This window comes from Oncorhynchus nerka, linkage group LG14 (assembly GCF_034236695.1).
Source record: "Oncorhynchus nerka isolate Pitt River linkage group LG14, Oner_Uvic_2.0, whole genome shotgun sequence".
NCBI lineage: Eukaryota > Metazoa > Chordata > Actinopteri > Salmoniformes > Salmonidae > Oncorhynchus > Oncorhynchus nerka.
This window is the reverse complement of record NC_088409.1, coordinates 57286764-57314680: the sequence shown is the minus strand read 5'-3', so window position 1 is coordinate 57314680 and position 27917 is coordinate 57286764. Positions and strand designations below refer to the sequence as shown.

At 48.8% G+C, this 27917-nt stretch overlaps 1 protein-coding gene and 1 pseudogene across 1 annotated transcript in view; both read left to right on the top strand.

Moving 5' to 3' along the window:
- LOC115142275 (cell adhesion molecule DSCAML1-like) overlaps positions 1 to 10168 on the top strand; it is a 97848-nt gene extending 87680 nt beyond the window's left edge. The window contains exon 4 of the mRNA XM_065027209.1: positions 10038 to 10168. Within this exon, the coding sequence (XP_064883281.1) occupies positions 10038 to 10168 (131 nt within the window). The remainder of the gene's footprint in view (positions 1 to 10037) is intronic.
- A 15834-nt stretch (positions 10169 to 26002) lies between these two features.
- Positions 26003 to 27917, top strand: part of LOC115142267 (cell adhesion molecule DSCAML1-like) — a 97142-nt pseudogene continuing 95227 nt past the window's right edge.

Below are 27917 nucleotides of genomic sequence, written 5' to 3'. Positions count from 1 at the left end.
AGAGAGAGGATGAGAGAGAGGTGGGGAAGAGAGAGGGATGAGAGAGAGGGATGAGAGAGGAAGGGGATGAGAGAGAGAGAGAGGAGAGAAGGGATGAGAGAGAGATGTTGGGGAAAGAGAGGGATGAGAGAGAGAGGTGGGGAAGGAGAGGGATGAGAGAGAGGTGGGGAAGATATAGGATGAGAGAGAGGTGGGGAGAGAGGGATGAGAGAGAGGTGGGGAAGAGATGTGAGAGAGAGAGGTGGGGAAGAGAGAGGATGAGGGAGAGAGGGGGAAGAGAGAGATGTTGGGAAGAGAGAGGGATCAAGAGAGACATTGGTGGGGAAAGAGAGGGATGAGAGAGGTGGGGAAGAGAGAGGGATGAGAGAGAGGTAGGGAAGAGAGAGGGATGAGAGAGAGTTAGGGAAGAGAGAGGGATGAGGGAGAGAGGTGGGGAAGAGATAGAGAGAGATGCTGGGAAAAGAGAGGGATGAGAGAGAGAGGTGGGAAGGGAGAGGGATGAGAGAGAGGTGGGGAAGAGATAGGGATGAGAGAGAGGTGGGGAAAGAGAGTGGGAGAGGGGGAAGAGAGAGGTGAGGAAGAGAGGATGAGGAGAGGTGGGAGAGAGATGGGAAGAGAGAGGAGATGTTGGGAAGAGAGAGGATCAGAGAGAGAGGTGGGGAAGAGAGAGGGATGAGAGAGAGAGGTGGGGAAGAGAGAGGGATGAGAGAGAGAGAGAGAGAGAGGGGAGAGAGGAGAGAGAGGTGGGGAAGAGAGAGGGATGAGAGAGAGCGAGAGAGGAGGTAGGGAGAGAGGGATGAGAGAGAGAGAGAAGAGATAGAGAGAGATGTTGGGAAAAGAGAGGGATGAGAGAGAGAGGTGGGGAAGAGAGAGGGATGAGAGAGAGGTGGGGAAGATATAGGGATGAGAGAGAGAGGTGGGGAAGAGAGAGGGATGAGAGAGGTGGGGAAGAGAGGGGGATGAGATAGATAGGTGGGGAAGAGAGAGGGATGAGAGAGAGGTGGAGAAGAGAGAGGGATGAGAGAGAGGTAGGGAAGAGAGAGGGATCAGAGAGACAGAGGTGGGGAAGAGAGAGGGATGAGAGAGAGAGAGGTGGGGGAAGAGAGAGGGATGAGAGAGAGAGGGAGAGAGAGAGAGAGGAGAGAGAGATGTGGGGAAGAGGTGGAGAGGATGAGAGAGAGAGAGTGGGGAGAGTAGGGAGAGAGGGATGAGAGAGAGAGAAGAGATAGAGAGAGATGTTGGGAAAAGAGAGGGATGAGAGAGAGAGAGGTGGGGAAGGAGAGGGATGAGAGAGAGGTGGGGAAGATATAGGGATGAGATAGAGAGGTGGGGAAGAGAGAGTGATGAGAGAGAGGTGGGGAAGAGAGAGTGATGAGAGAGAGAGGTGGGGAAGAGAGAGGGATGAGGGAGAGAGGTGGGGAAGAGAGAGAGATGTTGGGAAGAGAGAGGGATCAGAGAGACATTGGTGGGGAAGAGAGAGGGATGAGAGGGAGAGGTGGGGAAGAGAGAGGGATGAGGAGAGAGGTGGGGAAGAGATAGAGAGAGATGTTGGGAAAAGAGAGGGATGAGAGAGAGAGGTGGGGAAGAGAGAGAGAGAGAGAGAGGTGGGGAAGAGAGAGGGATGAGATTGAGAGAGGTGGGGAAGAGAGAGTGATGAGAGAGAGGTGGGGAAGAGAGAGTGATGAGAGAGAGGTGGGGAAGAGAGAGGGATGAGGGAGAGAGGTGGGGAAGAGAGAGAGATGTTGGGAAGAGAGAGGGATCAGAGAGACATTGGTGGGGAAGAGAAAGGGATGAGAGAGAGAGAGGTAGGGAAGAGAGAGGCATGAGAGAGAGAGAGAGAGAGAGAGAGAGAGGAGAGAGAGAGGGAGAGAGAGAGGTGGGGAAGAGAGAGGGATGAGGGAGAGTGAGAGAGAGGTAGGGAAGAGAGAGGGATGCGAGAGCGAGAGAGAGGTAGGGAGAAAGGGATGAGAGAGAGAGAGGTAGGTAAGCGAGAGGGATGAGAGAGAGGTGGGGAAGTGGGGGATGAGAGAGAGAGAGAGAGAGAGAGAGATTGAGGAAGGGGTTCTGTACTGTAGATGGACAGTGAACGTCCCCAGGTTCAGTTAGACGGCAGCTTTTTCTCTCTTCCTCTCCTTCTTTTCCTTCCGTCGACGCAGGGAGGGAGAAGGGGAATGAGAAGCAAAGAGAACACACGCATGCACTGTCACACACACCATCAAACGTGTCACAGTATCTAGCCATATGGGCCAAGTCACAATATTGCAGTTTTATGCAAACACCTACGCATACTGCACACAATAAACATGCACGTGTCCTGCCTTCACCCATCCATATATTTACGGTATTCCTATTCACCGTGCCATGCTGAGGCGTGCTGACAGGCAGGTGGAGGGGTTGGTAATTGTGGCGTCGGTAGATGACGTGGGGAGATGAATGTACGTTATTCTCTCCAGAAGTCAGCAGCGCGTAGCAGCACTCCACTAATCGGGAGAGGGGCTCCACATGTACGTAATGTGTTGCTAAGCAGGAGAGATTCTGCCCATGCTCTGTGTGTATGTGGCACTGTGTGTGTGTGTGTGTGTGTGTGTGTGTGTGTGTGTGTGTGTGTGTGTGTGTGTGTGTGTGTGTGTGTGTGTGTGTGTGTGTGTGTGTGTGTGTGTGTGTTGCGTGTGTCTGCACTCTTAGAAAAAAAAGGTGCTATCTAGAACCTGAAAGGGTTCTTCGGCTGTCCCCCCTAGCAGAACCTTTTGAAGAACTGTTTTTTTTTGTTCCGGGTAGAACCCTTTCCACAGAGGGTTCCACGTGGAACCCAAAATGGTTCTACCTGGAACCAGAAAGGGTTATTCTACGGGACCGCCCAATAACCTTAAATTGTATTTTTAAGAACGTGGGTGTGTCTATATTCTGCGTGCGTGAACGTTCATGATATCAGGGTTATTCTCATCGGTGAAAGACAAGAAACGGGGTAGTGATGAGATTCGGAGAGGGAGAGAGAAAAGTTGTGGCTGTTGGTAGGCAAAGTGAAAGAGTGCGAGACTGAAGGGAATTCCTCTGAGAGTTGTGCTGGGGGGGACAAGAGCCCATTCTGCCACCACATTTAAACTTTCAACAGGCACTTAAGAGGAACAGCACAGAAAATGCATATTTCTGGAAGAGGCTGCACTTGTGAAGAGAGGCGGAGTGCTGTGATTTGTGTGTGTGAGGTGTGTAAAACAGGACAGCTGGCAGTAAAGGGGAGGGAGGGAGGGAGGGAGGGAGGGAGGAGGAGGGAGGGAGGGAGGGAGGGATTCAGGCCAGGGTGTCTTAATGGAGACGTTTTTGCTTCACTAATTTTAGTGGGCCTTTTAACAGCATGGGCCTCTCTCCTCTCCTACTGTCTCTCTCTATCTCTCCCCCTCTCTTCAATACTTTGCTCGCTCCCCTCTCTTCTCTCTCCCTCGGTCCCTACATCTCCAGTTAATTTAATGAAGGGTCGCCCGATTGCTTTTAGCATTAATATTCCAATACCAAGTGATGTAAATAATGAATGCTCTCTCTCTCTCTCTCTCTCTCTATCTCTCTCTGTCTCTCTCTCTCTCTCTCTCTCTCTCTGTCTCTCTCTCTCTCTCTCTCTCTCTCTCTCTCTCTCTCTGTCTCTCCTGTCTCTCTCTCTCTCTGTGTCTCTCTCTCTCTCTCTCTCTCTCTCTCTTTCTTTCTCTCTCTCTGTCTCTGTCTCTCTCTCTACCCTCTCTCTCTCTCTCTCTCTCTGTCTCTCTCTCTCTCTCTCTCTCTCTGTCTCTCTCTCTCTGTCTCTCTCTCTCTCTCTCCTCTCTCTCTCCCGGCTGGATGATGTTGAGCCCCATCTGTCGTCTCTTTGGTGGCACTGAGCGCTCCCCCTGGGCACAGAGGAGAAGATAGAGGGAGATAGAGAGAGCAGAAGGGAGAAGAGAGAGAGGGGGAAGCAGAACAGCTGAGACAGAGCAATGTGTTGGTGTATGTTTAAGGTCCCCTCTCTGTTGTATTGACGAACCCAAAAGGTGTAGTGTGTGTAAGTTGGTGTGTTGACATACACACATGCCTGTGTGTGTGTCTTTATGTGTGTGTATGTGCGTGAATGCAGCTGTGTTGCTTTGGGCCCTTTTCGATGTAATAAAATATCCTTCTCTCTGATGTCATCACTGTGCGTCTGGGTGAGTGTTTGTCAGTTTATACTGGCGGGGAGTGATACTGGGCTGGCAATGATGTGCTCTGCAGACACTGAATGCTCGTAGTGGAATCCACCTGGGCGGATTCGAGAGGGAGAGACGGAGATCTGAGAGAAAGTGGTACGGAGAGATAGAGGTGGAGATACAGAGGTATTCGCCGTTTTCTGCTCTGCCCACTGGCTGGTCTGGAGGCCCCTTGCAAAATTGTAATGAGTTGAGCAAATTCATTTAGACCTAGCCCATGCCAACAGATGGCTAAAAGACACACGGCAGACGCTCAGGGAGTCACTCCCCTCTCTCTCCCTCTCTCTCTCTCTCTCTCTCTCTCTCTCTCTCTCTCTCTCTCATCCTCTTCCTCTTCATCCCCCCATCCAGCAGTGCAAAGCCAGCCTACCTATCAACACAAAATGGTTTGTGTGTGTGTCAGGTTGGGAGGTGACCACCTTGAGTGTGTGTAATTGTTTAATGGGCTGAGTACACACATGGGTGCCCCAGGGGCCTGAGCCCAGGGTCTGAAATGCACAGCAGATCGATCACATGCACAACCATGGAACCAACACCATATATACACACACACACGCCATTTCTCAATACTGGTGGCAATGCACCACAGCTCTGATGTATGCTTATCGATGAGCTTGGAGATGAGCTTGGAGCGTGTGTGTGCCTCTGTTATTTCATGTATGAGCTGATGTATGTATTCAGGAGAGAGACAGTGAAAACTGTGCTTTCCAGGTGTGTGTTAGTATGTGTATATGTTCTTGACTAGGCTGAAGGGGTGGGTGTGTGGGGGGGGATAGAGAGTGCAGAAGGTAAGAAGGAAAAATATTAGTTTGGGGTTTTGTATAAATGGCTACATTTGTCTGTGGCTGCACTCGTTCGTGTAAACACCGCTCCGACATCAGATTGCTCGCTCACCCCTGCCCCCGCCCCCACCCCACCCCCATCCACCCCACCCCACTGCAAACCACTTAAACCCCCACCACCCCACACACACACACATCATCTACTCACATACTCTAACCACTCTGGTGTTTCTGCAACCCGAAGCCATTTCTGAGGAGTTTCCTCTTAGTACTTGAGCAGAGAAAACGCATGAAACTTTAAAACCGGAGGAGCGAGACAGAGACGGGGACATCAAAGCACAGTCGCACGCAGCCTCCCTCCTCAGCATGTCTCCAAGGGGTCCCAGCCAGGCGGGTGAGGGAGGTGAGGGTGGGGAGAGATGACTAGGGAAAGCACGCAGCCTCCCTCCTCAGCATGCCTCCAAGGGGTCCCAGCCAGGCGGGTGAGGGAGGTGAGGGTGGGGAGAGATGACTAGGGAAAGCACGCAGCCTCCCTCCTCAGCATGTCTCCAAGGGGTCCCAGCCAGGCGGGTGAGGGAGGTGAGGGTGGGGAGAGATGACTAGGGAAAGCACGCAGCCTCCCTCCTCAGCATGCCTCCAAGGGGTCCCAGCCAGGCGGGTGAGGGAGTTGAGGGTGGGGAGAGATGACTAGGGAAAGCACGCAGCCTCCCTCCTCAGCATGCCTCCAAGGGGTCCCAGCCAGGCGGGTGAGGGAGGTGAGGGTGGGGAGAGATGACTAGGGAAAGCACGCAGCCTCCCTCCTCAGCATGCCTCCAAGGGGTCCCAGCCAGGCAGGTGAGGGAGGTGAGGGTGGGGAGAGATGACTAGGGAAAGCACGCAGCCTCCCTCCTCAGCATGCCTCCAAGGGGTCCCAGCCAGGCAGGTGAGGGAGGTGAGGGTGGGGAGAGATGACTAGGGAAAGCACGCAGCCTCCCTCCTCAGCATGCCTCCAAGGGGTCCCAGCCAAGCGGGTGAGGGAGGTGAGGGTGGGGAGAGATGACTAGGGAAAGCACGCAGCCTCCCTCCTCAGCATGCCTCCAATGGGTCCCAGCCAGGCGGGGGAGGAAGTTGAGGGTGGGGAGAGATCTGAGGTGAGTGCTGGACTGAGGAGAGATGTCTAGGGAAAGCTCGGAGGCTTTCACCAAGCATCTCTGGCTTGTCTGTGTGTCACATAAAGCGTCTGCTAAATAGCCTATATTATTAGATTTATTATATTTTATAACATCTCCACTTTCTTTACCCTGTCCCACCGGCCCCCCTACCTCCCTACCACTCTTTCAGAGACAAAATGTTGGATAAAGTAATTTCACAGATTTGTCTGTTTTTATTCTTTGTATGCTATAATAAAGTGTGTTAGATCCGTCTGGTGTTACCGGTCATGTATTTAGTGTTATTTACGCTGTTCCAAACAGGTAGACAAATTATATTGTAATCCACCTGCACCTGTTTGTCACGCAAACTTTGAACGCAGTGTTCCCTCCTTCTTGATCCACTTACTATTGTTATTATTACAATTATTATTCTGGTCGTCGTAGTCAGGTTATGTCGTCATCAGGCACTGTGTGGTAGCCTTGTATAACCAGCATCGAGCTGTAGGCCTAAGAGCGCGTCCTGTTTAGTAACTTACTTAGGCCAACATTTCAATATATATTGGCTACTTGTATCAATCAGTCAGTCAGTCATTCATTTATGCCATCACACAGCATAGAAGACGTTCGTGCTTTGAAATTACAATCAAACATTTAAGTTTTATGATGAAATAACAAAGGGAGCTTTGAATATTTAGCCTAAACAATAAATAAACGGCAAATCATGAATGCATGCAACTGTTTTTAGTCTGCTGTAATAAAGGCTTTATATATATATTGTTTGTTAGAACAGACTCTCTGGTACACTTATTTACTTAGTGTTGTTTAAACTGTTCCAAACGGTCAGAAAAAGAGAATAATATTGTAATCCAACAACAACTGTTTGGCACAAATAATACTGACGCAGCGCTCCTGTCCCCTCCTTTTTCTCTAGTAATTTCCACAATACGTCAAATGTCTTCCACAGATCTGACTTCCCCTTTCCCGCCTGAGCAACCAGTAAACTATTCACCGTTTTGAGTTTCTTTTTCATGTCCTCCGCATGCATTTTGCTGTCATGTGTTACTGTGTTCGGAGTTTGTTGATGTGATTATGATAGGCTATAAGTCAGGCCCTATTGGCCACATGCATATGACACCTACATGTTTCACATACAGTGAGCAAGGGTTAAGGGAGTAGGGAATGTTTTTCTGAAATAAATTAGGGATTTCGGTGGCAGAACGTTTCAGTCAGAAACAAGTAAGAAACAAAATGGCTGAAATTATGTTTCAGCTTCAGCACAGACAGCGCAATAAACACTTGCTGTGCCGGGGTGCCTTTTCTGCCTCAGTAGGGAGGAGAGTGAGACAATGCGCACCAGTCACACAGGCACTCGCTGTCATTTTTTTACACAGTGTGACAATTGGGCTCTTTCTTGAGTCATTTGTGTATCTTAAACAGTAGGCTACGCTTAAAGCATCAGACAAGCTCAGTGTGTCTGCCTACAGTATATGTTGAAAAATAAATGTAGACATTTCTACCAATCGAAAAAGGAGTAGAAAGAGAAGGGTAGAACAGGAAAGTAATGACAGAGTGAGAGAGACAGATGGGGAGCTGGCAAACATGTAGTACTTCCACATTAAGAGTGTGTGTGTGTGTGTGTGTGTGTGTGTGTGTGTGTGTGTGTGTGTGTGTGTGTGTGTGTGTGTGTGTGTGTGAGTGTGCGCGCGTCCGTGACACAATAGTGGTAATTATCTTGGCCGTGGAGGGCGCAGAGGGGTGGGGGAGAGAAAATGAGGGAGAAAAGGAGAGCGAGAGGGGGGGAGGGGGAGGGAGAGGCAGTAAAACAGGAATATAATCACAGGCCTTTGTGTGAGAGGGAGCAGAGGGCAACTCAGTGTCAGCTGTTATTGAGTGCTTATCCCCTAACACCCTGCTCCGAGCGCGCGCACACACACACTGACACATGTATACACACACACTGAGACATGTATACACACACACTGAGACATGTATACACACACACTGAGACATGTATACACACACACTGAGACATGTATACACACACACTGAGACATGTATACACACACACTGAGACATGTATACACACACACTGATACATGTATACACACACACTGATACATGTATACACACACACTGACACATGTATACACACACACTGAGACATGTATACACACACACTGAGACATGTATACACACACTGACACATGTATACACACACACTGAGACATGTATACACACACACTGACACATGTATACACACACACTGAGACATGTATACACACACACTGAGACATGTATACACACACACTGAGACATGTATACACACACACTGAGACATGTATACACACACACTGAGACATGTATACACACACACTGAGACATGTATACACACACACTGACATATATATACACACACACTGAGACATGTATACACACACACTGAGACATATATACACACACACTGAGACATGTATACACACAAACTGACACACACACAACACACACTGACACATGTATACACACACACACTGAGACATGTATACACACACACTGACACATATATACACACACACACACACATACACACACACACACACACACACACACACACACACACACACTGACAAATATATACACACACACACACTGACACATATATACACATACACACTGACACATGTATACACACACACACACACACTGACAAATATATACACACACACTGACACACACACAAACACACACACACACACACACTGACTGACACATTTATACACACACACTGACACATATACACACACACACACACACACACACACACACACACTGACTGACACATTTATACACACACACTGACACACACACACAACACACACACACACACACACACACTGACTGACACATTTATACACACACACTGACACATATACACACACTGATGCAAACACACACACACAAAAGCATGCATTTTCACACCTAGACAGACAGTTTGACAGGCTTTCTAATGCCAAACAAGCCAGTTGTCCGTGGTAACTGGTGTTAGCGTCCCAGTGGTGTCATAACTACAGGTAATACTAGCTAGTTCATTCATTACCCTCTCATTGAGGTTTCCTATGGAAACCAGTGTCTCAACATGTACTGTAACATCCCATTGAAAACACAAGACAGGACTCCACATAGAACTATTGAACGGTGTCTGTAAGATGTGTGTAAGGGAATAGAAAAGACAGGTTAGCAGAGAGAATAGAGTGAATAGGAAGTATTGAAGAGTGTGTGAGTATACAGTGTGACAGAGTAATTAGGGTGAAACTGAAGACCTGGAGAAAGTCACGATGAGGTGAGCGACCCTAGCAGTGTAAATGTATGAGGGAGAGAACAGGACAGAGAGCATGAAGGGGAGAGGGTTAAACACCCGGGGTGTGTTGAGGCCAGCTCTGGCCTCATCAATAATTCCACACCTTGGACTTGATCCCTTAACCCTGAGGATCGCATTCTATTGACTACTGACTGCGGGAAACCTCCAGGTCTAAATTGGGCTTGACATCTGGGATTACTTTCTCTTTCTACCCACTCTCTCTCTCTCTCTCTCTCTCTCTCTCTCTCTCTCTCTCTCTCTCTCTCTCTCTCTCTCTATCTCTCTCCCTCTCTCTCTCTCTCACACATGCTTGATCTCGATTTCTCCTCCTCTCTCTCTCTCTCTCTCTCTCTCTCTCTCTCTCTCTCTCTCTTCTCTATAGGGAAGGCTTAGTCCCTACATGTCCTCAATGATAAATAAATGTTTCGCTTTGTCTCCTCATCAATTATGCAGCCTTACTTTAAGTGCTGCTGTGGGGGCTTCTATTCTCTCTCTGTCTTTGCCTTATGCTTTCATTCTCTCCATCTCTCGCTCCCTCCATCGCTCCATCCCTCTTTCTCAGGTCAAGGGGTAGATGCGGGCGAGAAACCGAGAAAAGCACTCAGAGCTGACAATAGTACTTCCGACCCTACCTGTGGCTCAGAGAGTGAGGTGCCACGCTTCATGGACGTAACAGGAGGGATGGAGGGTTGAGAGAAGATGGAGGGATAGAGGAAGAGAAAGATGGACGGAGAATGTGTTGATAAGTGGAGGGATTTAACCAACAGTTGCCGGGTAATCTGGTTTGTCCTGCCTATTGTCTTCGCGCTCTCCTTTTTTTCTCGTTTTCGTAATCTCCTCTTTTCACAATTGATGTTGATCCTTCCTAATCCTTTGTGCCGGTAGGTTTGTCTTTGAGTTGCCATGATATAACGTTACCAAACACTTGTTGCTGCATTCTATCATGACATGATGGGGAAGCGTGAAGAGCTGTTGAAAGAACGGAGTGGGAGAGAAGACGATGAGAGAGAGAGAGAACTAAAAGAGAGATAGAGAGGGCCTCGGAGTCACTGTCGTCATAACAGCAACGCAATTTCCCATCTCTACGTTACCTTGGCTACTTGCTGCCGTCGCGTGACAGGTAGTCAGCCTGCCACGCAGGCTCCTCGTAGAGTGCAATGTAAAGGCAGGTGGATAGAGCATTGGACTAGTAACCGGAAGGTTGCAAAAACGAATCCCCGAGCTGACAAGGTTAACATCTGTCGTTCTGCCCCTGAAAAAGGCAGTTAACCCACCGTTCCTAGGCTGTCATTGAAAATAAGAATGTGTTGTTAATTAACTGACTTGCCTAGTTAAATAAAGGTGTATAAAAAAAATATATGATAAAAAAAAAATATTGGCCAAATCGGTGTCCAAAAATACCGATTTCCGATTGCCATTCTGATTAATCGGTCGACCTCTAGTGTGTGCGCATGTGGGTGTGTGTGTTTGTGCATGTGTGTTCCTCTGTCTCAGGGTGTATCCATGTTTTCCACGTGTGTGCATGTAAAGGGCGAGAATTCAATGTAGTATGACAGCATAAATGCCTCTGAGTGTGTGTTAGCATTTGGAGCGTGTGTAATGTCATCTGTAGGGTGTGGGTCTGTGTGTGTGTGTGCAATGTCATCTGTAGGGTGTGCTGTGTGTCATGGTCGAGGGTGTTGCACCAGAGGGTGTGTCCCCCCATAAGTCTCTGCTCTCCACTGTCTCACTGTCAGTGATAGACACACTAAGAGACACTCACGCCACATCACTCTGACACATATCTGGCCAACTTTCGTTTGATCTTACCGCCTCCGCAAAGACGCGCGTGTGTGTGTGTGTGTGTGTGTGTGTGTGTGTGTGTGTGTGTGTGTGTGTCTCTCTGATTCTGGGTGTCCTCTTGTTGTACAGTCACATCAAATCAAAACATGGAACTCACTCTGGCCTACAGCTCATTTCCTCCCCTTCTATTTCTCCCTCCTCCCCTCCTCTGTTTTGGCCCTCTGGGGCTGTGTGTGGGAGATCTGTGCACTCCCATAGGGGTGAGGGGTGGGTGGACTGGGTGTAGGGGGCTTGTAGGGGTGCGTTTGGGGCATAACATAGTTGACATGTGCCTGGTGCTGAAGTATGCCACATGGCTGCCTGACTGACTAATAGGGATGTGGTAAGGCAGCTCTGATGCCCCTTGTCAACCCCTAAACAGCAGAGGTCAGAGGGTACTGGCAACTGGCGAGGGACCTTTCCCATCCAGGGCTTAGATGGCCTGAAGTATGTATCAACATGTTTTATATATATTGAGTGCATACACATGGACATACACACACGCGCACACACACGCGCGCACACACACACACACACACACACACACACACACACACACACACACACACACACACACACACACACACACACACACACACACACACACACACACACACACACACACACACACACACACACACACACACACACGTCTTTGCGGAGGCGGTAAGATCAAACGACAGTTGGCCAGATATGTGTCAGAGTGATGTGGCGTGAGTGTCTCTTAGTCTTGTACAACTAAAATTGTGGTGACACACAATTCAGTCACATTCCAAATCCAATTTTCCCAAACCCCTAACCCTAACCCACACTTTTACCCTAACCCTAACCCACACTTTTACCCTAACCCACACTTTTACCCTAACCCTAACCCACACTTTTACCCTAACCCACATTTTTACCCTAACCCTAACCCACACTTTTACCCTAACCCTAACCCACACTTTTACCCTAACCCTAACCCACACTTTTACCCTAACCCTAACCCACACTTTTAACCTAACCCTAACCCACACTTTTACCCTAACCCTAACCCACACTTTTACCCTAACCCTAACCCACACTTTTACCCTAACCCTAACCCACACTTTTACCCTAACCCACACTTTTACCCTAACCCTAACCCACACTTTTACCCTAACCCTAACCCACACTTTTACCCTAACCCTAACCCACACTTTTACCCTAACCCTAACCCACACTTTTAACCTAACCCTAACCCACACTTTTACCCTAACCCTAACCCACACTTTTACCCTAACCCTAACCCACACTTTTAACCTAACCCTAACCCACACTTTTAACCTAACCCTAACCCACACTTTTACCCTAACCCTAACCCACACTTTTACCCTAACCCTAACCCACACTTTTACCCTAACCCTAACCCACACGTTTACCCTAACCCTAACCCACACTTTTAACCTAACCCTAACCCACACTTTTACCCTAACCCCAACCCTAACCCACACTTTTACCCTAACCCTAACCCACACTTTTACCCTAACCCTAACCCACACTTTTACCCTAACCCTAAACCCACACTTTTACCCTAACCCTAACCCTTACCCTAACCCTAACCCTAACCCACACTTAAACCCTAACCCTAACCCTAACCCTTACCCTAACCCTTACCCTAACCCTTACCCTTACCCTTACCCTAACCCTTACCCTAAATCTAACCCTAGCTCTTAACCCTTACCCTAAACCTAACCCTAGCTCCTAATCCTAACCCTTCTCCTAACCCTTACCCTAAATCTAACCCTAGCTCTTAACCCTTTCCCTAAACCTAACCCAAGCTCCTAACCCTAACCCTTACCCTAACCTGTACTGTTACCCTAACCCTAACCCTTACCCTAACCCTAGCTCGTAACCCTAAAACTAACCCCTAGCCCCTAACCCTAACCCTTAATGTAATTCTTACCCTAACACTAATTCTAACTAATTCTAAGAAAATGTCCCCAGTTGGTCAAATTTTTGTTTGTTTAACATGTTAAAACACGCACACACACACACACACACACACACACACACACACACACACACACACACACACACACACACACATACACACACACATACACACACACACACACACACACACACACACACACACACACACACACACACACACACACACACGGTGAGTCAGTATATTCAGCAGTGTTCTGCCAGCTCACCTTGTAATCCCTCAGACAAATTACATCTCCTCCTCCTCCCTCTCTTCCCTCGCTCCCACTTTCCTTCCAGTTGGATTTGGATAAAGACAGCTTTTCCCTTTCTCCTCTATTCTTCCTTCTTTTGGCTAAAGAGGGATTTACCCGGGGAGATTACACTCACACTCTGCAGCGGAGGGAAATCCCATTTGAGGAAAAACGTCTCCAGCAGCCCCCCTCCCCAATCTACAGCCATCCATCCCTCTCTCCCTCCTTCCCTGTCTCTGTGCTTCAAGCGAAAAAAGAGATTGAGAGGGTAATCCCGTCCTGGGATGGTGGGTCAGAGAGACAGAGAAATACCATCTCTCCCTCGCCCACCTTTCACTCTTTCTCACTCCCCCCTCTTCTCTCTCTCTCTCGCTCTCTTTCTCCCACTCCTCTTTCCTCCCCTCTCCTCGCTCCGTTCTTCTATCCCCTCTCTCCGTTCCATGTTCTCCCCCCCCCATATCCCTTCCATCCCCTCCCTCATGTCCTTCTTTCGTCCTCTTTCTCTGTGGTTCTCTGGCCCTCTCAAACACCGAGCAGGTCAGGGAGCTTTAGCGGTCGTGTGGTTTGGGGTTAGAGTTAAGCCCTGCGTGGTCCGTCAGTGCCGGGAGAGACTGTGTGATTGACCTCTTAGTGGGTACTGTGAAGGACCGTGTTGGTGTGGGTGTGCGTGTGTTTAGGACTGTGGGGCGTTGACCGAGTGAACCTAGAGAGTGATCAGGTATCATAACCTCTATCTATCCTCTGTGATCTTCTGATTCCTGATACTGTGTGTGAATCAGTAACAGGTGAAACCCCTTTGAGTTATTATCCCGGTACCTGACACGGGTTTATTAGCAGTTCAACCAGGTGCATGTGGACAAAGGTGTTAAGAGTAAAGAGAAATGCTCACGGGTAAATCTCGATGCTTCCAACCATCGAATGGCTCGTTTCACCAGTGACTTTCGTCATGGTATAAGTAGACCCTTTCAATCATTTGAGGCATCGAGGTGTGACCGGTGTGCTGGTGTTCGTCTTCTTCTTCTATTTCGTGGGTTCCACGCAAACTGTTTAGTCCCTCTTTGAGCCGTTCACATTGTTGAGCCTTTGGAACGGTGCCTGAAAAGAGGGGTGGTGTGTGTGTGTGTGTGTGTGTGTGTGTGTGTGTGTGTGTGTGTCTTTAACCGTGAACCACAGACAAGACAGTGATCAATAATTCAACAAGGAAGCCATGATACTCAGTCTGCCCCTGAACCACACACACACACACACACACACACACACACACACACACACACACACACACACACACACACACACACACACACACACACACACACACACACACACACACACACACACACACACACACATATAGCCAGACCAGCCAGATTGGGGCTAGATTCACTTTGAAATTGGAAGTCAATCCATGTCCCCGAAGACGTCTGGAGATAAAGGGTCGCGTGGGTCGCTCGTTTTTAATTGTTTGGTTTTAAGCCTATCTTAAACTAGAGCCCGTAACCATTCGGAATGGCTGCCTAAACTTCACCGCGGAGTTGTTTTTGTTTCCACCCCATCCAGAACCTTGAAGCTGCAGTATGTAACTTGTTGTCTTGTTTCCTCTATGCTCCAAATTAGCAGGCCGACATGAGGTCAGATATCCAGGAAGACGTGTGGACTGTCCTGGTGTTAATACAGTACATCACGTTGTTTCCATTGCACTGATCAAGTCACATGAAGGTTTATTGGGAGACAAAGGGAGATCAAATCAAATGTATTTATATTAGCCCTTCTTAAATCAGCTGATGTCTCAAAGTGCTGTACAGAAACCCCAGCCTCAAACCCCCAAAACAGCAAGTGATGCTGGTGTAGAAGCACGGTGGCTAGGAAAAACTCCCTAGAAAGGCCAGAACCTAGGAAGAAACCTAGAGAGGAACCAGGCTATGAGGGGTGGCCAGTCCTCTTCTGGCTGTGCCGGGTCAAATAATAGTTATCACAGTGAACAGGTCAGGGTTCCATAGCCGCAGACAGAACAGTTGAAACTGGAGCAGCAGCACGGCCAGGTGGACTGGGGACAGCAAGGAGTCATCATGCCAGGTAGTCCTGGGGCATGGTCCTAGAGCTCAGGTCCTCCGAAAGAAAGAAAGAGATAAAGAGAGAATTAGAGAGAGCATACTTAAATTCACACAGGACACCGGATAAGACAGGAGAAGTACTCCAGATATAACAGACTGACCCTAGCCCCCCGACACATAAACTACTGCAGCATAAATACTGGAGGCTGAGACAGGAGGGATCAGGAGACACTCTGTGGCCCCATCCGATGATACCCCCGGACAGGGCCAAACAGGCAGGATATAACCCCACCCATAAACAGGAATACAAGTTAGTCCCTGTCATCTTTTCTAAGGAAAACACTCGGATATAGTACTGAATTTATGTCCCACGGACCGAATCACCAAAAAACGACTAACAACAATGTCACCAAGTGGAGTATTTTTTCTAATGGGGACCCAAATGAACAACAAAGTACGTGGAAAGCGGTCATCTGTTATGTAAACACATGCTTGGTAATACATGAGTAGAACAGAGCAGTGGTGAAATGATAGCAGTTGTGTGTTTTAAGGCGCGCGAGTCTTTGGATTTAGCAGTCTGTGAATTTGGACCTGTCTCTGGTTGTACTGAGGTACTAGAAATGGGCACACGTCACACACTCTCACACACACACACACACACACACACACACACACACACACACACACACACACACACACACACACACACACACACACACACACACAGGCATGCACACACACACAGACTCATACAAACTCACACAAAGCTATACACACAATGGGCATGCTACTGGCTGTCAGTGTGCGATGAATGGCTTCTGTTATTCTGCTCAGTGAGGGAATTCAGCGTGTGTGCAGTGTGTGTGCAGTGTGTGTGCAGTGTGTGTGCAGTGTGTGTGCAGTGTGTGTGTGAGAAATAATGATAGTGTTCTGTGGTTGTTGAGTGTATGTTGATGTGCAGGCAAGGCAGTACAAAATCATTGTGTTTCCACATGTGTTTTACTTGTGTTTTACTTGTGTTTTACTTGTTCACAAGTGTTTGTATGTGTACAGTTTCATTTACATTTACATTTACATTTAAGAGTTTCCTTCACCAGTTAGGCCTCTTTTGGTCTGGGTCACTGTAGGGTACTCCCTGTCTCTCTCCCTGTCTCTCTCTACCCCCCAACCCTAATACACCCCTACACCTTCCTGATATCCTTCTCTCTGTCTCTCTCCCTGTCTCTCTCTACCCCCCAACCCCAATACCCCTAATACACCCCAAAACCTTCCTGCTATCCTTCTCTCTGTCTCTCTCCCTGTCTCTCTCTACCCCCCAACACTAATACACCCCTACACCTTCCTGCTCTCTGTCTCTCTCCCTGTCTCTCTCTACCCCCACCCCTAATACACCCCAACACCTTCCTGCTATCTGTCTCTCTCCCTGTCTCTCTCTACCCCCACCCATAATACACCCCAACACCTTTCCTGTCTATCTGTCTCTCTCCCTGTCTCTTCCTCCCTGTCTCTCTCTGTACCCCACACCCCTAATACACCCCAACACCTTCCTGCTATCTGTCTCTCTCCCTGTCTCTCTCCTGTCTCTCTCTACACCCCACCCCTAATACACCCCAACACCTTCCTGCTATACTTCTGTCTGTCTGTCTCTCTCCCTGTCTCTCTCTACCCCCACCCCTAATACACCTCTATACCTTCCTGCTATCTCTCTCTCCTGTCTCTCTCTACCCCCACCCCTAATACACCCCAACACCTTCCTGCTATCCTTCTGTCTGTCTGTCTCTCTCCCTGTCTCTCTCTACCCCCCACCCCCAATACACCCCAACACCTTCCTGCTATACTTCTGTCTGTCTGTCTGTCTGTCTTGTCTGTCTCTCTACCCCCCACCCCCAATACACCCCAACACCTTCCTGCTATACTTCTGTCTGTCTGTCTGTCTGTCTGTCTGTCTCTCTCCTGTCTCTCTCTCTAACCCACCCCAAATACACACCACAACCTTCCTGCTATACTTCTGTCTGTCTGTCTCTCTCCCTGTCTCTCTCTACCCCCACCCCTAATACACCCCAACACCTTCCTGCTATCTGTCTCTCTCCCTGTCTCTCTCTACCCCCACCCCTAATACACCCCACAACCTTCCTGCTATACTTCTGTCTGTCTGTCTCTCTCCCTGTCTCTCTCTACCCCCACCCCTAATACACCCCAACACCTTCCTGCTATACTTCTGTCTGTCTGTCTCTCTCCCTGTCTCTCTCTACCCCCCACCCCCAATACACCCCAACACCTTCCTGCTATACTTCTGTCTGTCTGTCTCTCTCCCTGTCTCTCTCTACCCCCCACCCCTAATACACCCCAACACCTTCCTGCTATACTTCTGTCTGTCTGTCTCTCTCCTGTCTCTCTCTCTACCCCCACCCCTAATACACCCCAACACATTCCTGCTATCTGTCTCTCTCCCTGTCTCTCTCTACCCCCCACCCCTAATACACCCCAACACCTTCCTGCTATCTGTCTCTCTCCCTGTCTATCTCTACCCCCCACCCCTAATACACCCCACAACCTTCCTGCTATACTTCTGTCTGTCTGTCTCTCTCCTGTCTCTCTCTACCCCCACCCCTAATACACCCCAACACCTTCCTGCTATACTTCTGTCTGTCTGTCTCTCTCCCTGTCTCTCTCTACCCCCCACCCCCAATACACCCCAACAACTTCCTGCTATACTTCTGTCTGTCTGTCTCTCTCCCTGTCTCTCTCTACCCCCCACCCCCAATACACATTAAACACCTTCCTGCTATCGTTCTGTCTGTCTCTCTCCCTGTCTCTCTCTACCCCCCACCCCTAATACACCCCAACACCTTCCTGCTATCTGTCTCTCTCCCTGTCTCTCTCTACCCCCCACCCCCAATACACCCCAACACCTTCCTGCTATCTGTCTCTCTCCCTGTCTCTCTCTACCCCCCACCCCTAATACACCCCAACACCTTCCTGCTATCCTTCTGTCTGTCTGTCTCTCTCCCTGTCTCTCTCTACCCCCCACCCCCAATACACCCCAACACCTTCCTGCTATACTTCTGTCTGTCTGTCTCTCTCCCTGTCTCTCTCTACCCCCCACCCTAATACACCCCAACACCTTCCTGCTATACTTCTGTCTGTCTGTCTCTCTCCCTGTCTCTCTCTACCCCCCACCCCTAATACACCCCAACACATTCCTGCTATCTGTCTCTCTCCCTGTCTCTCTCTACCCCCACCCTAATACACCCCAACACCTTCCTGCTATCTGTCTCTCTCCCTGTCTCTCTCTACCCCCACCCCTAATACACCCCAACACCTTCCTGCTATACTTCTGTCTGTCTGTCTCTCTCCCTGTCTCTCTCTACCCCCACCCCCAATACACCCCAACACCTTCCTGCTATACTTCTGTCTGTCTGTCTCTCTCCCTGTCTCTCTCTACCCCCCACCCCCAATACACCCCAACACCTTCCTGCTATACTTCTGTCTGTCTCTCCCTGTGTCTCTCTACCCCCACCCCTAATACACCCCAACACCTTCTGTCTCTATCTCTCTGTGTCTCTCTCTGTGTGCCACCAGCAGTGGTAATGGGGAGGGACCTGTCAGCTCACTCAATGCATCTAATGTTTGCCAGCGCCGGAGGACATGCACACACACACACACACACACACACACACACACACACACACACACACACACACACACACACTGAGCTCTGACACAGAGAGGCCTGACACACACAGCACGCTCCCCTCTCCCTCTCTGTCACCGCTCTGTCACATTCCCTCCTTCTCTTCCTCCCTCCCTGCCTCCCTCGCTCTCTCTCTCACTCTCTCCCACTGAGTCACATCTCTCTCTTTTTTCTCCCCAGACTCTCTCCCCCTCTCTATTTCCATCTCATTGTCTAGATGGAATATTTAAGAAAGCTGTGATGTCAATGCTACCAGATATGAATGCCATGTTATTGAACAACCACATATTTTGGTGTACCGGTGTAGATTGGTGATAATGAAAACCTCCATGTTTATTTCTGCACACGGAAATCCGACAACCAAAGAGAGAGAGGGAGGAACAAGGACGGGAAGAAAATAGATATATTAAAAAAGTGTCTTGTTGAGACAGAGAAATACCCTCATTCTGCCTAGTCCCCCCCCCCTCTTTCCTCTCCCTCCTCTCTCGCTTCCTCCCCCACGGTCTGTCGCTCTGATGAATATCACCCAAGTAAATCAGAGATGCACAGGAATCTCTCTCTCCCGCTCTCCCTCCCTTTCCCTGTTTCTGTGTATGTGCCTTGCGCTTTGTCTCATTATTATGAAATCGAGGGTTAGCTTCAGTTCCTAGCCAATTAAATCTCAGCAGCCAGCCTACTGCAGAGATGGGAATAGAGAGAGACAGAGAAAGAGAGAGAGAGAGAGAGAGAGAGAGAGAGACTCACTCATAAGATGGCCTCCTCATTCTCCTCATGCAGCACAGTGTACAGACCAACCTAACCCATGGGCCTCTCCTGTCCTCTAGATATCTATAGCGTCTTCTAAATCAACCCGTGATCTCCTGACGCTGTACTAAGACTCTGATATAGTGCACTATATTCTGACGCCCTTGGACCAAGTCCACAGAACGCTGGATTTAAGGACAAGCCCCACCGGTTCCTACAGAGAGCACACACATGTACGCCCGGGCACAAAAAGCACACACTGAATGACATTGTCGCGTGACCCTTCTACCCAGGCCGCCATGTCAACCTCCATCCCCATTGGGTGGGTAGGGCCAAGGTGAGGGGTAGAGGGGGGGGCATGACCGACTGTAGAGGGGGGAGGGAGGAGGGGGTATGAGACGTAGGTGTTGGTGCAGTGAGACAGAGAGAGGGGAGGTGGGGGGGTTCATGGTCTCTGATTATGCAATGTTAATGCCATTTACTCTTGGGGAATCAATCCTTCTCTCTCATGCGTACACACACACACACACACACAAACACACACGTACACACACTGGCACAGCTATCCACACACTGGCACAGCCAGACACACACTGGCACAGCTAGACACACACTGGCACAGCCAGACACACACTGGCACAGCTAAACACACACTGCAGTAATTGCCTTTTCCTTTGCACTTTGCTGATGCTTTGTGAAATCCTGTTTCCCTGAGTGTGGGCTTTTATGAGGGTGAACATGGGTATGGCAGCGAGTGTGCATGTTGGTTTATGTTTGCTTGTGTATCTGGTTGGTTTGGTTTGCATGTTTGCTTGTGTATCTCTCTCTCTCTCTCTCTCTCTCTGTCTCTCTCTCTGTCCCCCTCTATCTCTCTCTCTGTCCCCCTCTATCTCTCTCTCTCTCTCTCTCTCTCTCTCTCTCTGTCCCCCTCTATCTCTCTCTCTCTCTGTCCCCCTCTATCTCTCTCTCTCTCTCTCTCTCTCTCTCTCTCTCTCTCTCTCTCTCTCTGTCCCCCTCTATCTCTCTCTCGCCTTCTCCCTATCTCTCTCTCGTTCTCGTTCTCTCTCCTCTCTCTCTCTCTCTCTCTCTCTCTCTCTCTCTCTGTCCCCCTCTATCTCTCTCTCTCTTTCTTTCTCTCTCTCGATTTCTCTCTCTCTCTCTCTCTCTCTCTCTCTCTCTCTCTCTCTCTCTCTGTCTCTCTGTCCCCTCTATCTCTCTCTCGCCTTCTTCCTATCTCTCTCTCGTTCTCGTTCTCTCTCTCTCTCTCTCTCTCTCTCTCTCTCTCTCTGTCCCCCTCTATCTCTCTCTCTCTTTCTCTCTCTCGTTCTCTCTCTCGTTCTCTCGCTCTCTCTCTCTCTCTCTCTCTCTGTCTCTCTGTCCCCCTCTATCTCTCTCTCTCTCTCTCTCTCTCTGTCCCCCTCTATCTCTCTCTCTCTCTCTCTCTCTCTCTCTCTCTCTCTCTCTCTCTCTCTCTCTGTCCCCCTCTATCTCTCTCTCGCCTTCTCCCTATCTCTCTCTCGTTCTCGTTCTCTCTCTCTCTCTGTCCCCCTCTATCTCTCTCTTTCTCTCTCTCGTTCTCTCTCTCTCTCTCTCTCTCTGTCCCCCTCTATATCTCTCTCTCTCTCTCTCTGTCCCCCTCTCTCTCTCTCTCTCTCTCTCTCTCTCTCTCTCTCTTTCTCTCTCGTCTCTCTCTCTCTCTCTCTCTCTCTCTGTCTCTCTGTCCCCCTCTATCTCTCTCTCGCCTTCTCCCTATCTCTCTCTCGTTCTCATTCTCTCTCTCTCTCTCTCTCTCTCTCTCTCTGTCCCCCTCTATCTCTCTCTCTCTCTTTCTCTCTCTCTTTCTCTCCCTCTCCTCTCTCTCTCTCTCTCTCTCTCTCTCTCTCTCTCTCTCTCTCTCTCTCTCTCTCTCTGTCCCCCTCTATCTCTCTCTTTCTCTCTCTCGTTCTCTCTCTCTCTCTCTGTCCCCCTCTATATCTCTCTCTGTCCCCCTCTATCTCTCTCTCTCTGTCCCCCTCTATCTCTCTCTCGCCTTCTCCCTATCTCTCTCTCTCTCTCTCTCTCTCTCTCTCTCTCTCTCTCTGTCCCCCTCTATCTGTCCCTCGCCTTCTCGCAATATCTCTCTCATTCTTTATTGGCATGACGTAAGCATGTACATATTGCCAAAGCTTATTTGGGATCATTTTTTTACATTTTGTCAGGAAATGCAGCTCCATCTCAGGTTCTGCTGTTGTGCAGCGGTTGCACAGGCTTTCCTCTACAGGGAGCCAGGTTTTCCTGTGTCTACCCTTCTCAATGGCAAGGCTGTGCTCACTGAGCCTGTACTTTGTTAAGGTTTTGATCAGTAACCATGGTCAAATATTTAGCCACGGTGTACAGTCGATTTAGGGCCAGATAGCAGTGCATTTTGCTTTGTGTTTGTGTTTCCCAATAAGCAATATAGTTTTGTTTTGACTGTGTTGTAAATTGGTTTATCCTGATTGATTGGATGTTCTGGTTCAGAGGCATCCGTGTATTAGTAGAACAGGTTTGTGAACTCAGCCTCAGGACCAGCTGGATGAGGGAACTCTTTTCTTTGCTCAGCTCTTGGCATTTCAGGGCTTGGTAATGACATGAGAGGGGGTCACTGTATTTTAGATGTTTACAAAACTTAATTGCTCTTTTTGAATATTTACTATTAGTGGATATTGGCCTAATTCTGCCCTGCATGCATTGTTTGTAGTTTTCTTCTGGATATGTTGGAGAATCTTACAGAACTCTGCATGCAGGGTTTCAATGGGGTCTTTGAAATCTTGTTCTGCAAGTGGACCCCACACCTCGCTGCCATAATGTGCAATTGGTTCAATGACATATTCAATTAGTTTTATCCAAATTTTAATATGTATTTCAATTTGAATTAGCTTTTTAATGGCGTAGAATGCCCTGCGTGCTTTCTCTCTCAGTTCATTCACTGCCTCATTAAGGTGTCCAGTTGAGCTTCTTTTTAAACCTAAGTAATTGTAGTGTGTGCAGTATTCTATATATTTTGTACCAATTGAGAACTTTGGTCTAATTCCCTGAGATCTGGATCTTCTCTGGAAAATCATTATTTTAGTATTTTTGGGGTTTACTGCCAGGGCCCAGGTCTGGCAGTACTGCTCTAGCAGGTCCAAGCTCTGTTGTAGGCCATGTGCTGTGGGTGACAGCAGGCATTGGTCATCTGCGAAGAGTAGGCATTTAACTTCTGAAATGTGGAGACATCAGGGACTGAGGATTTTTCGAGAATAGTGGCCAATTCGTTGATGTAAATATTGAAGAGTGCAGGGCTCAGATTACTGCCCTGGCGAAGGCCTCGCCCCTGGTTAAAGAATTCTGTTATTTTCTTGCCATTTTAATGCTGCACATATTGCCAGTATACATTGATTTAATTATGTCATATGTTTTACCCCCTACACCACTGTCAATAACGTTGTAGAACAGTCCAGTATGCCAAATAGAATCAAATGCTTTTTGGTATTTTTTTGGTATTATTCATTATTATTTGGTATTATTTTGGGGGACATGTTTATCTATCAGGGTGTGTAGGATGTAAATATTATCAGTTTTGCGATGTTTTGGTATAAATCCAATGTAGCTTTTTATTCAAGACATTGTATTAAGGAAATTCAGAACTGTTACATTTATAATACTACAGAAAACCTTCCCCAGGTTACTGTTCACACAAATGCCTCTGTAATTGGGGGTTATGAGTCCTTGATTCCAGATGTCAGGGAAATAACCTACACTCAGGATCAAATTAAACAGTTTTAATATAGCCAACTGAAATTTTGCACTAGTGAGTTTGAGCATCTCATTTAGGATGCCATCAGGTCCGCATGCCTTTTTACATTTGAGGCCCTGAAGTTTCTTATAGAGCTCCTTGTCAGTAATTGGGGAGTCGAATGGATTTTGGTTGTCCTTTATAGCTTTTTCTAATCCATTCAACTTCTCATGAATTTGGCGTTGTTCTGCGTTTGTGTCAATTTAAAAAGTGTTGTAGAGTGTTTTAAAATGGGTTGTCCATATGTCACCATTTTGTATCGCTAATTCCTCTTGTTTAGATTTGTTTAGTTTTTTCCAATTTTGCCAGAAGTTGTTTGTGTTTATGAACTCCTCAATTAGTATCATCTGCTTGCTGTTGCTATGGAGGGTGGTGTAGATGATGCTGGGTCTAGTCATGCTATGGAGGGTGGTGTAGATGATTCTGGGTCTAGTCATGATATGGAGGGTGGTGTAGATGATTCTGGGTCTAGTCATGCTATGGAGGGTGGTGTAGATGATTCTGGGTCTAGTCATGCTATGGAGGGTGGTGTAGATGATTCTGGGTCTAGTCATGCTATGGAGGGTGGTGTAGATGATGCTGGGTCTAGTCATGCTATGGAGGGTGGTGTAGATGATTCTGGGTCTAGTCATGATATGGAGGGTGGTGTAGATGATTCTGGGTCTAGTCATGCTATGGAGGGTGGTGTAGATGATGCTGGGTCTAGTCATGCTATGGAGGGTGGTGTAGATGATTCTGGGTCTAGTCATGCTATGGAGGGTGGTGTAGATGATGCTGGGTCTAGTCATGCTATGGAGGGTGGTGTAGATGATTCTGGGCCTAGTCATGCTATGGAGGGTGGTGTAGATGATTCTGGGCCTAGTCATGCTATGGAGGGTGGTGTAGATGATGCCGGGTCTAGTCATGCTATGGAGGGTGGTGTAGATGATGCTGGGTCTAGTCATGCTATGGAGGGTGGTGTAGATGATGCTGGGTCTAGTCATGCTATGGAGGGTGGTGTAGATGATGCTGGGTCTAGTCATGCTATGGATGGTGGTGTAGATGATGCTGGGTCTAGTCATGCTATGGATGGTGGTGTAGATGATTCTGGGCCTAGTCATGCTATGGAGGGTGGTGTAGATGATGCTGGGTCTAGTCATGCTATGGAGGGTGGTGTAGATGATGCTGGGTCTAGTCATGCTATGGAGGGTGGTGTAGATGATGCTGGGTCTAGTCATGCTATGGAGGGTGGTGTAGATGATGCTGGGTCTAGTCATGCTATGGAGGGTGGTGTAGATGATGCTGGGTCTAGTCATGCTATGGAGGGTGGTGTAGATGATGCTGGGTCTAGTCATGCTATGGAGGGTGGTGTAGATGATGCTGGGTCTAGTCATGCTATGGAGGGTGGTGTAGATGATGCTGGGTCTAGTCATGCTATGGAGGGTGGTGTAGATGATGCTGGGTCTAGTCATGCTATGGAGGGTGGTGTAGATGATGTTTGGTCTAGTCATGCTATGGAGGGTGGTGTAGATGATGCTGGGTCTAGTCATGCTATGGAGGGTGGTGTAGATGATGCTGGGTCTAGTCATGCTATGGAGGGTGGTGTAGATGATGCTGGGTCTAGTCAGGTTATTCTAGTAGATGAGGAGAGTATAGTGGGGAAGTGTAAGAGATTAGGGGGGAGGAGGAGGGTGTCAAGTGGAAAAGGAAAAAGGCAGTGGACAAAGGCACCATGGAAATTTTGCCTGTTGCTGTGGGTGATGCTCTGACCAGAGAGAAAGGGCAGGTGGTCAGGGTGGGAGATAGAGATGAGGAGGAAAGTGAGTTCTTAATCCGGGACATGTTGGACTTGTCGAGAGGTTCTAATGTGAACTTTGGACTGGTCTCTTTAGATCAAGAGAAGGATTTTGATTGAGTGGACCATGAGTATCTGTTTATTGTGATGTCTGTGTTTGGGTTTGGGGAAAGGTTTTTGACCTGTGTGAAGCTGTTGTATGCTGGGGCATCATGTATGGTCATGTATGGTGGGAGGGGGGCTCAGTAGGCCAGTCTGGGTGAGACGGGGCATTAGACAAGGATGCCCTCTATCTGGGCAGTTATACACACTAGCCACTGAGCCTTTTTTAGGACTGCTACGCAGTAGACTGCAGGGAGTGTGCTGAACAGGAATGGATGTGGTGGCAGGCATAGCAGTGTCAGCATATGCAGATTATGTTTCTGGTCAGGGATGATCAGGATATGCAGGCACGAGAGACCAGTCTGAAGGTGTACGAGGGAGCTACATCAGCTAAGGTAAACTGGGGCAAGAGCAAAGCTCTGTTATGTGGGGCATGGGGGGGATAGGGCTCCCCTCCTCTGCTTCCAGGGGGTTTGCAGTGGGGTTGTGAAGGGCTTAAAGTGTTGGGGGTGTACCTGGGCTCAGAGAACTGGATAAGGAAGAACTGGGAGGGGCTGACACAGGCAGTGGTGTCAAGACTGGCCAGGTGGAGGTGGCTGCTGTCCCAAGTGTCATATAGATGGAGGGTGCTGATCATTAACAACCTGGTGGCATCTTCCCTGTGGCATAAACTGTCTGTCCTCAACCCCCCTGCCGGTCTGCTCGCAGACCTGCAACGCAAGCTGGTGGACTTCTTCTGGTCGGGCCATTACTGGCTGAAGGCAGCAGTGTTGTACTTGACCGTTCACGAAGGAGGACAGGGCCTGGTGGACTTCTTCTGGTCGGACCATCACTGGCTGAAGGCAGCAGTGTGGTACATGACCGTTCACGAAGGAGGACAGGGCCTGGTGGACTTCTTCTGGTCGGACCATCACTGGCTGAAGGCAGCAGTGTTTTACTTGACCGTTCATGAAGGAGGACAGGGCCTGGTGGACTTCTTCTGGTCGGACCATCACTGGCTGAAGGCAGCAAATCAAATCAAATCAAATTTATTTATATAGCCCTTCGTACATCAGCTGATATCTCAAAGTGCTGTACAGAAACCCAGCCTAAAACCCCAAACAGCAAACAATGCAGGTGTAAAAGCACGGTGGCTAGGAAAAACTCCCTAGAAAGGCCAAAACCTAGGAAGAAACCTAGAGAGGAACCAGGCTATGTGGGGTGGCCAGTCCTCTTCTGGCTGTGCCGGGTAGAGATTATAACAGAACATGACCAAGATGTTCAAATGTTCATAAATGACCAGCATGGTCGAATAATAATAAGGCAGAACAGTTGAAACTGGAGCAGCAGCACAGTCAGGTGGACTGGGGACAGCAAGGAGTCATCATGTCAGGTAGTCCTGGGGCACGGTCCTAGGGCTCAGGTCCTCCGAGAGAGAGAGAAAGAGAGAATTAGAGAGAGCATATGTGGGGTGGCCAGTCCTCTTCTGGCTGTGCCGGGTGGAGATTATAACAGAACGTGGCCAAGATGTTCAAATGTTCATAAATGACCAGCATGGTTGAATAATAGTAAGGCAGAACAGTTGAAACTGGAGCAGCAGCATGGCCAGGTGGACTGGGGACAGCAAGGAGTCATCATGTCAGGTAGTCCTGGGACATGGTCCTACTAGGGCCCAGGCCAGTTGAAACTGGAGCAGCAGCATGGCCAGGTGGACTGGGGACAGCAAGGAGTCATCATGTCAGGTAGTCCTGGGGCATGGTCCTAGGGCTCAGGTTCTCCGAGAGAGAGAAAGAAGAGAGAAGGAGAGAATTAGAGAACGCACACTTAGATTCACACAGGACACCGAATAGGACAGGAGAAGTACTCCAGATATAACAAACTGACCCTAGCCCCCGACACATAAACTAATGCAGCATAAATACTGGAGGCTGAGACAGGAGGGGTCAGGAGACACTGTGGCCCCATCCGAGGGACACCCCGGACAGGGCCAAACAGGAAGGATATAACCCCACCCACTTTGCCAAAGCACAGCCCCCACACCACTAGAGGGATATCTTCAACCACCAACTTACCATCCTGAGACAAGGCCGCAGTGTTGTACATGACCGTTCACGAAGGAGGACAGGGCCTGGTGGAACTGGAGAGAAGGATGGCTGCTTTCAGGCTAAAGGCGGTGCAGAGACTGCTGTACCATGCTGATGATGGCTGGAGGGAGACAGCATGCGCGCTGCTGAGGAGAGCTGGCGGATTAGGGTTGGACCTGGAGAGGCTGAGTAC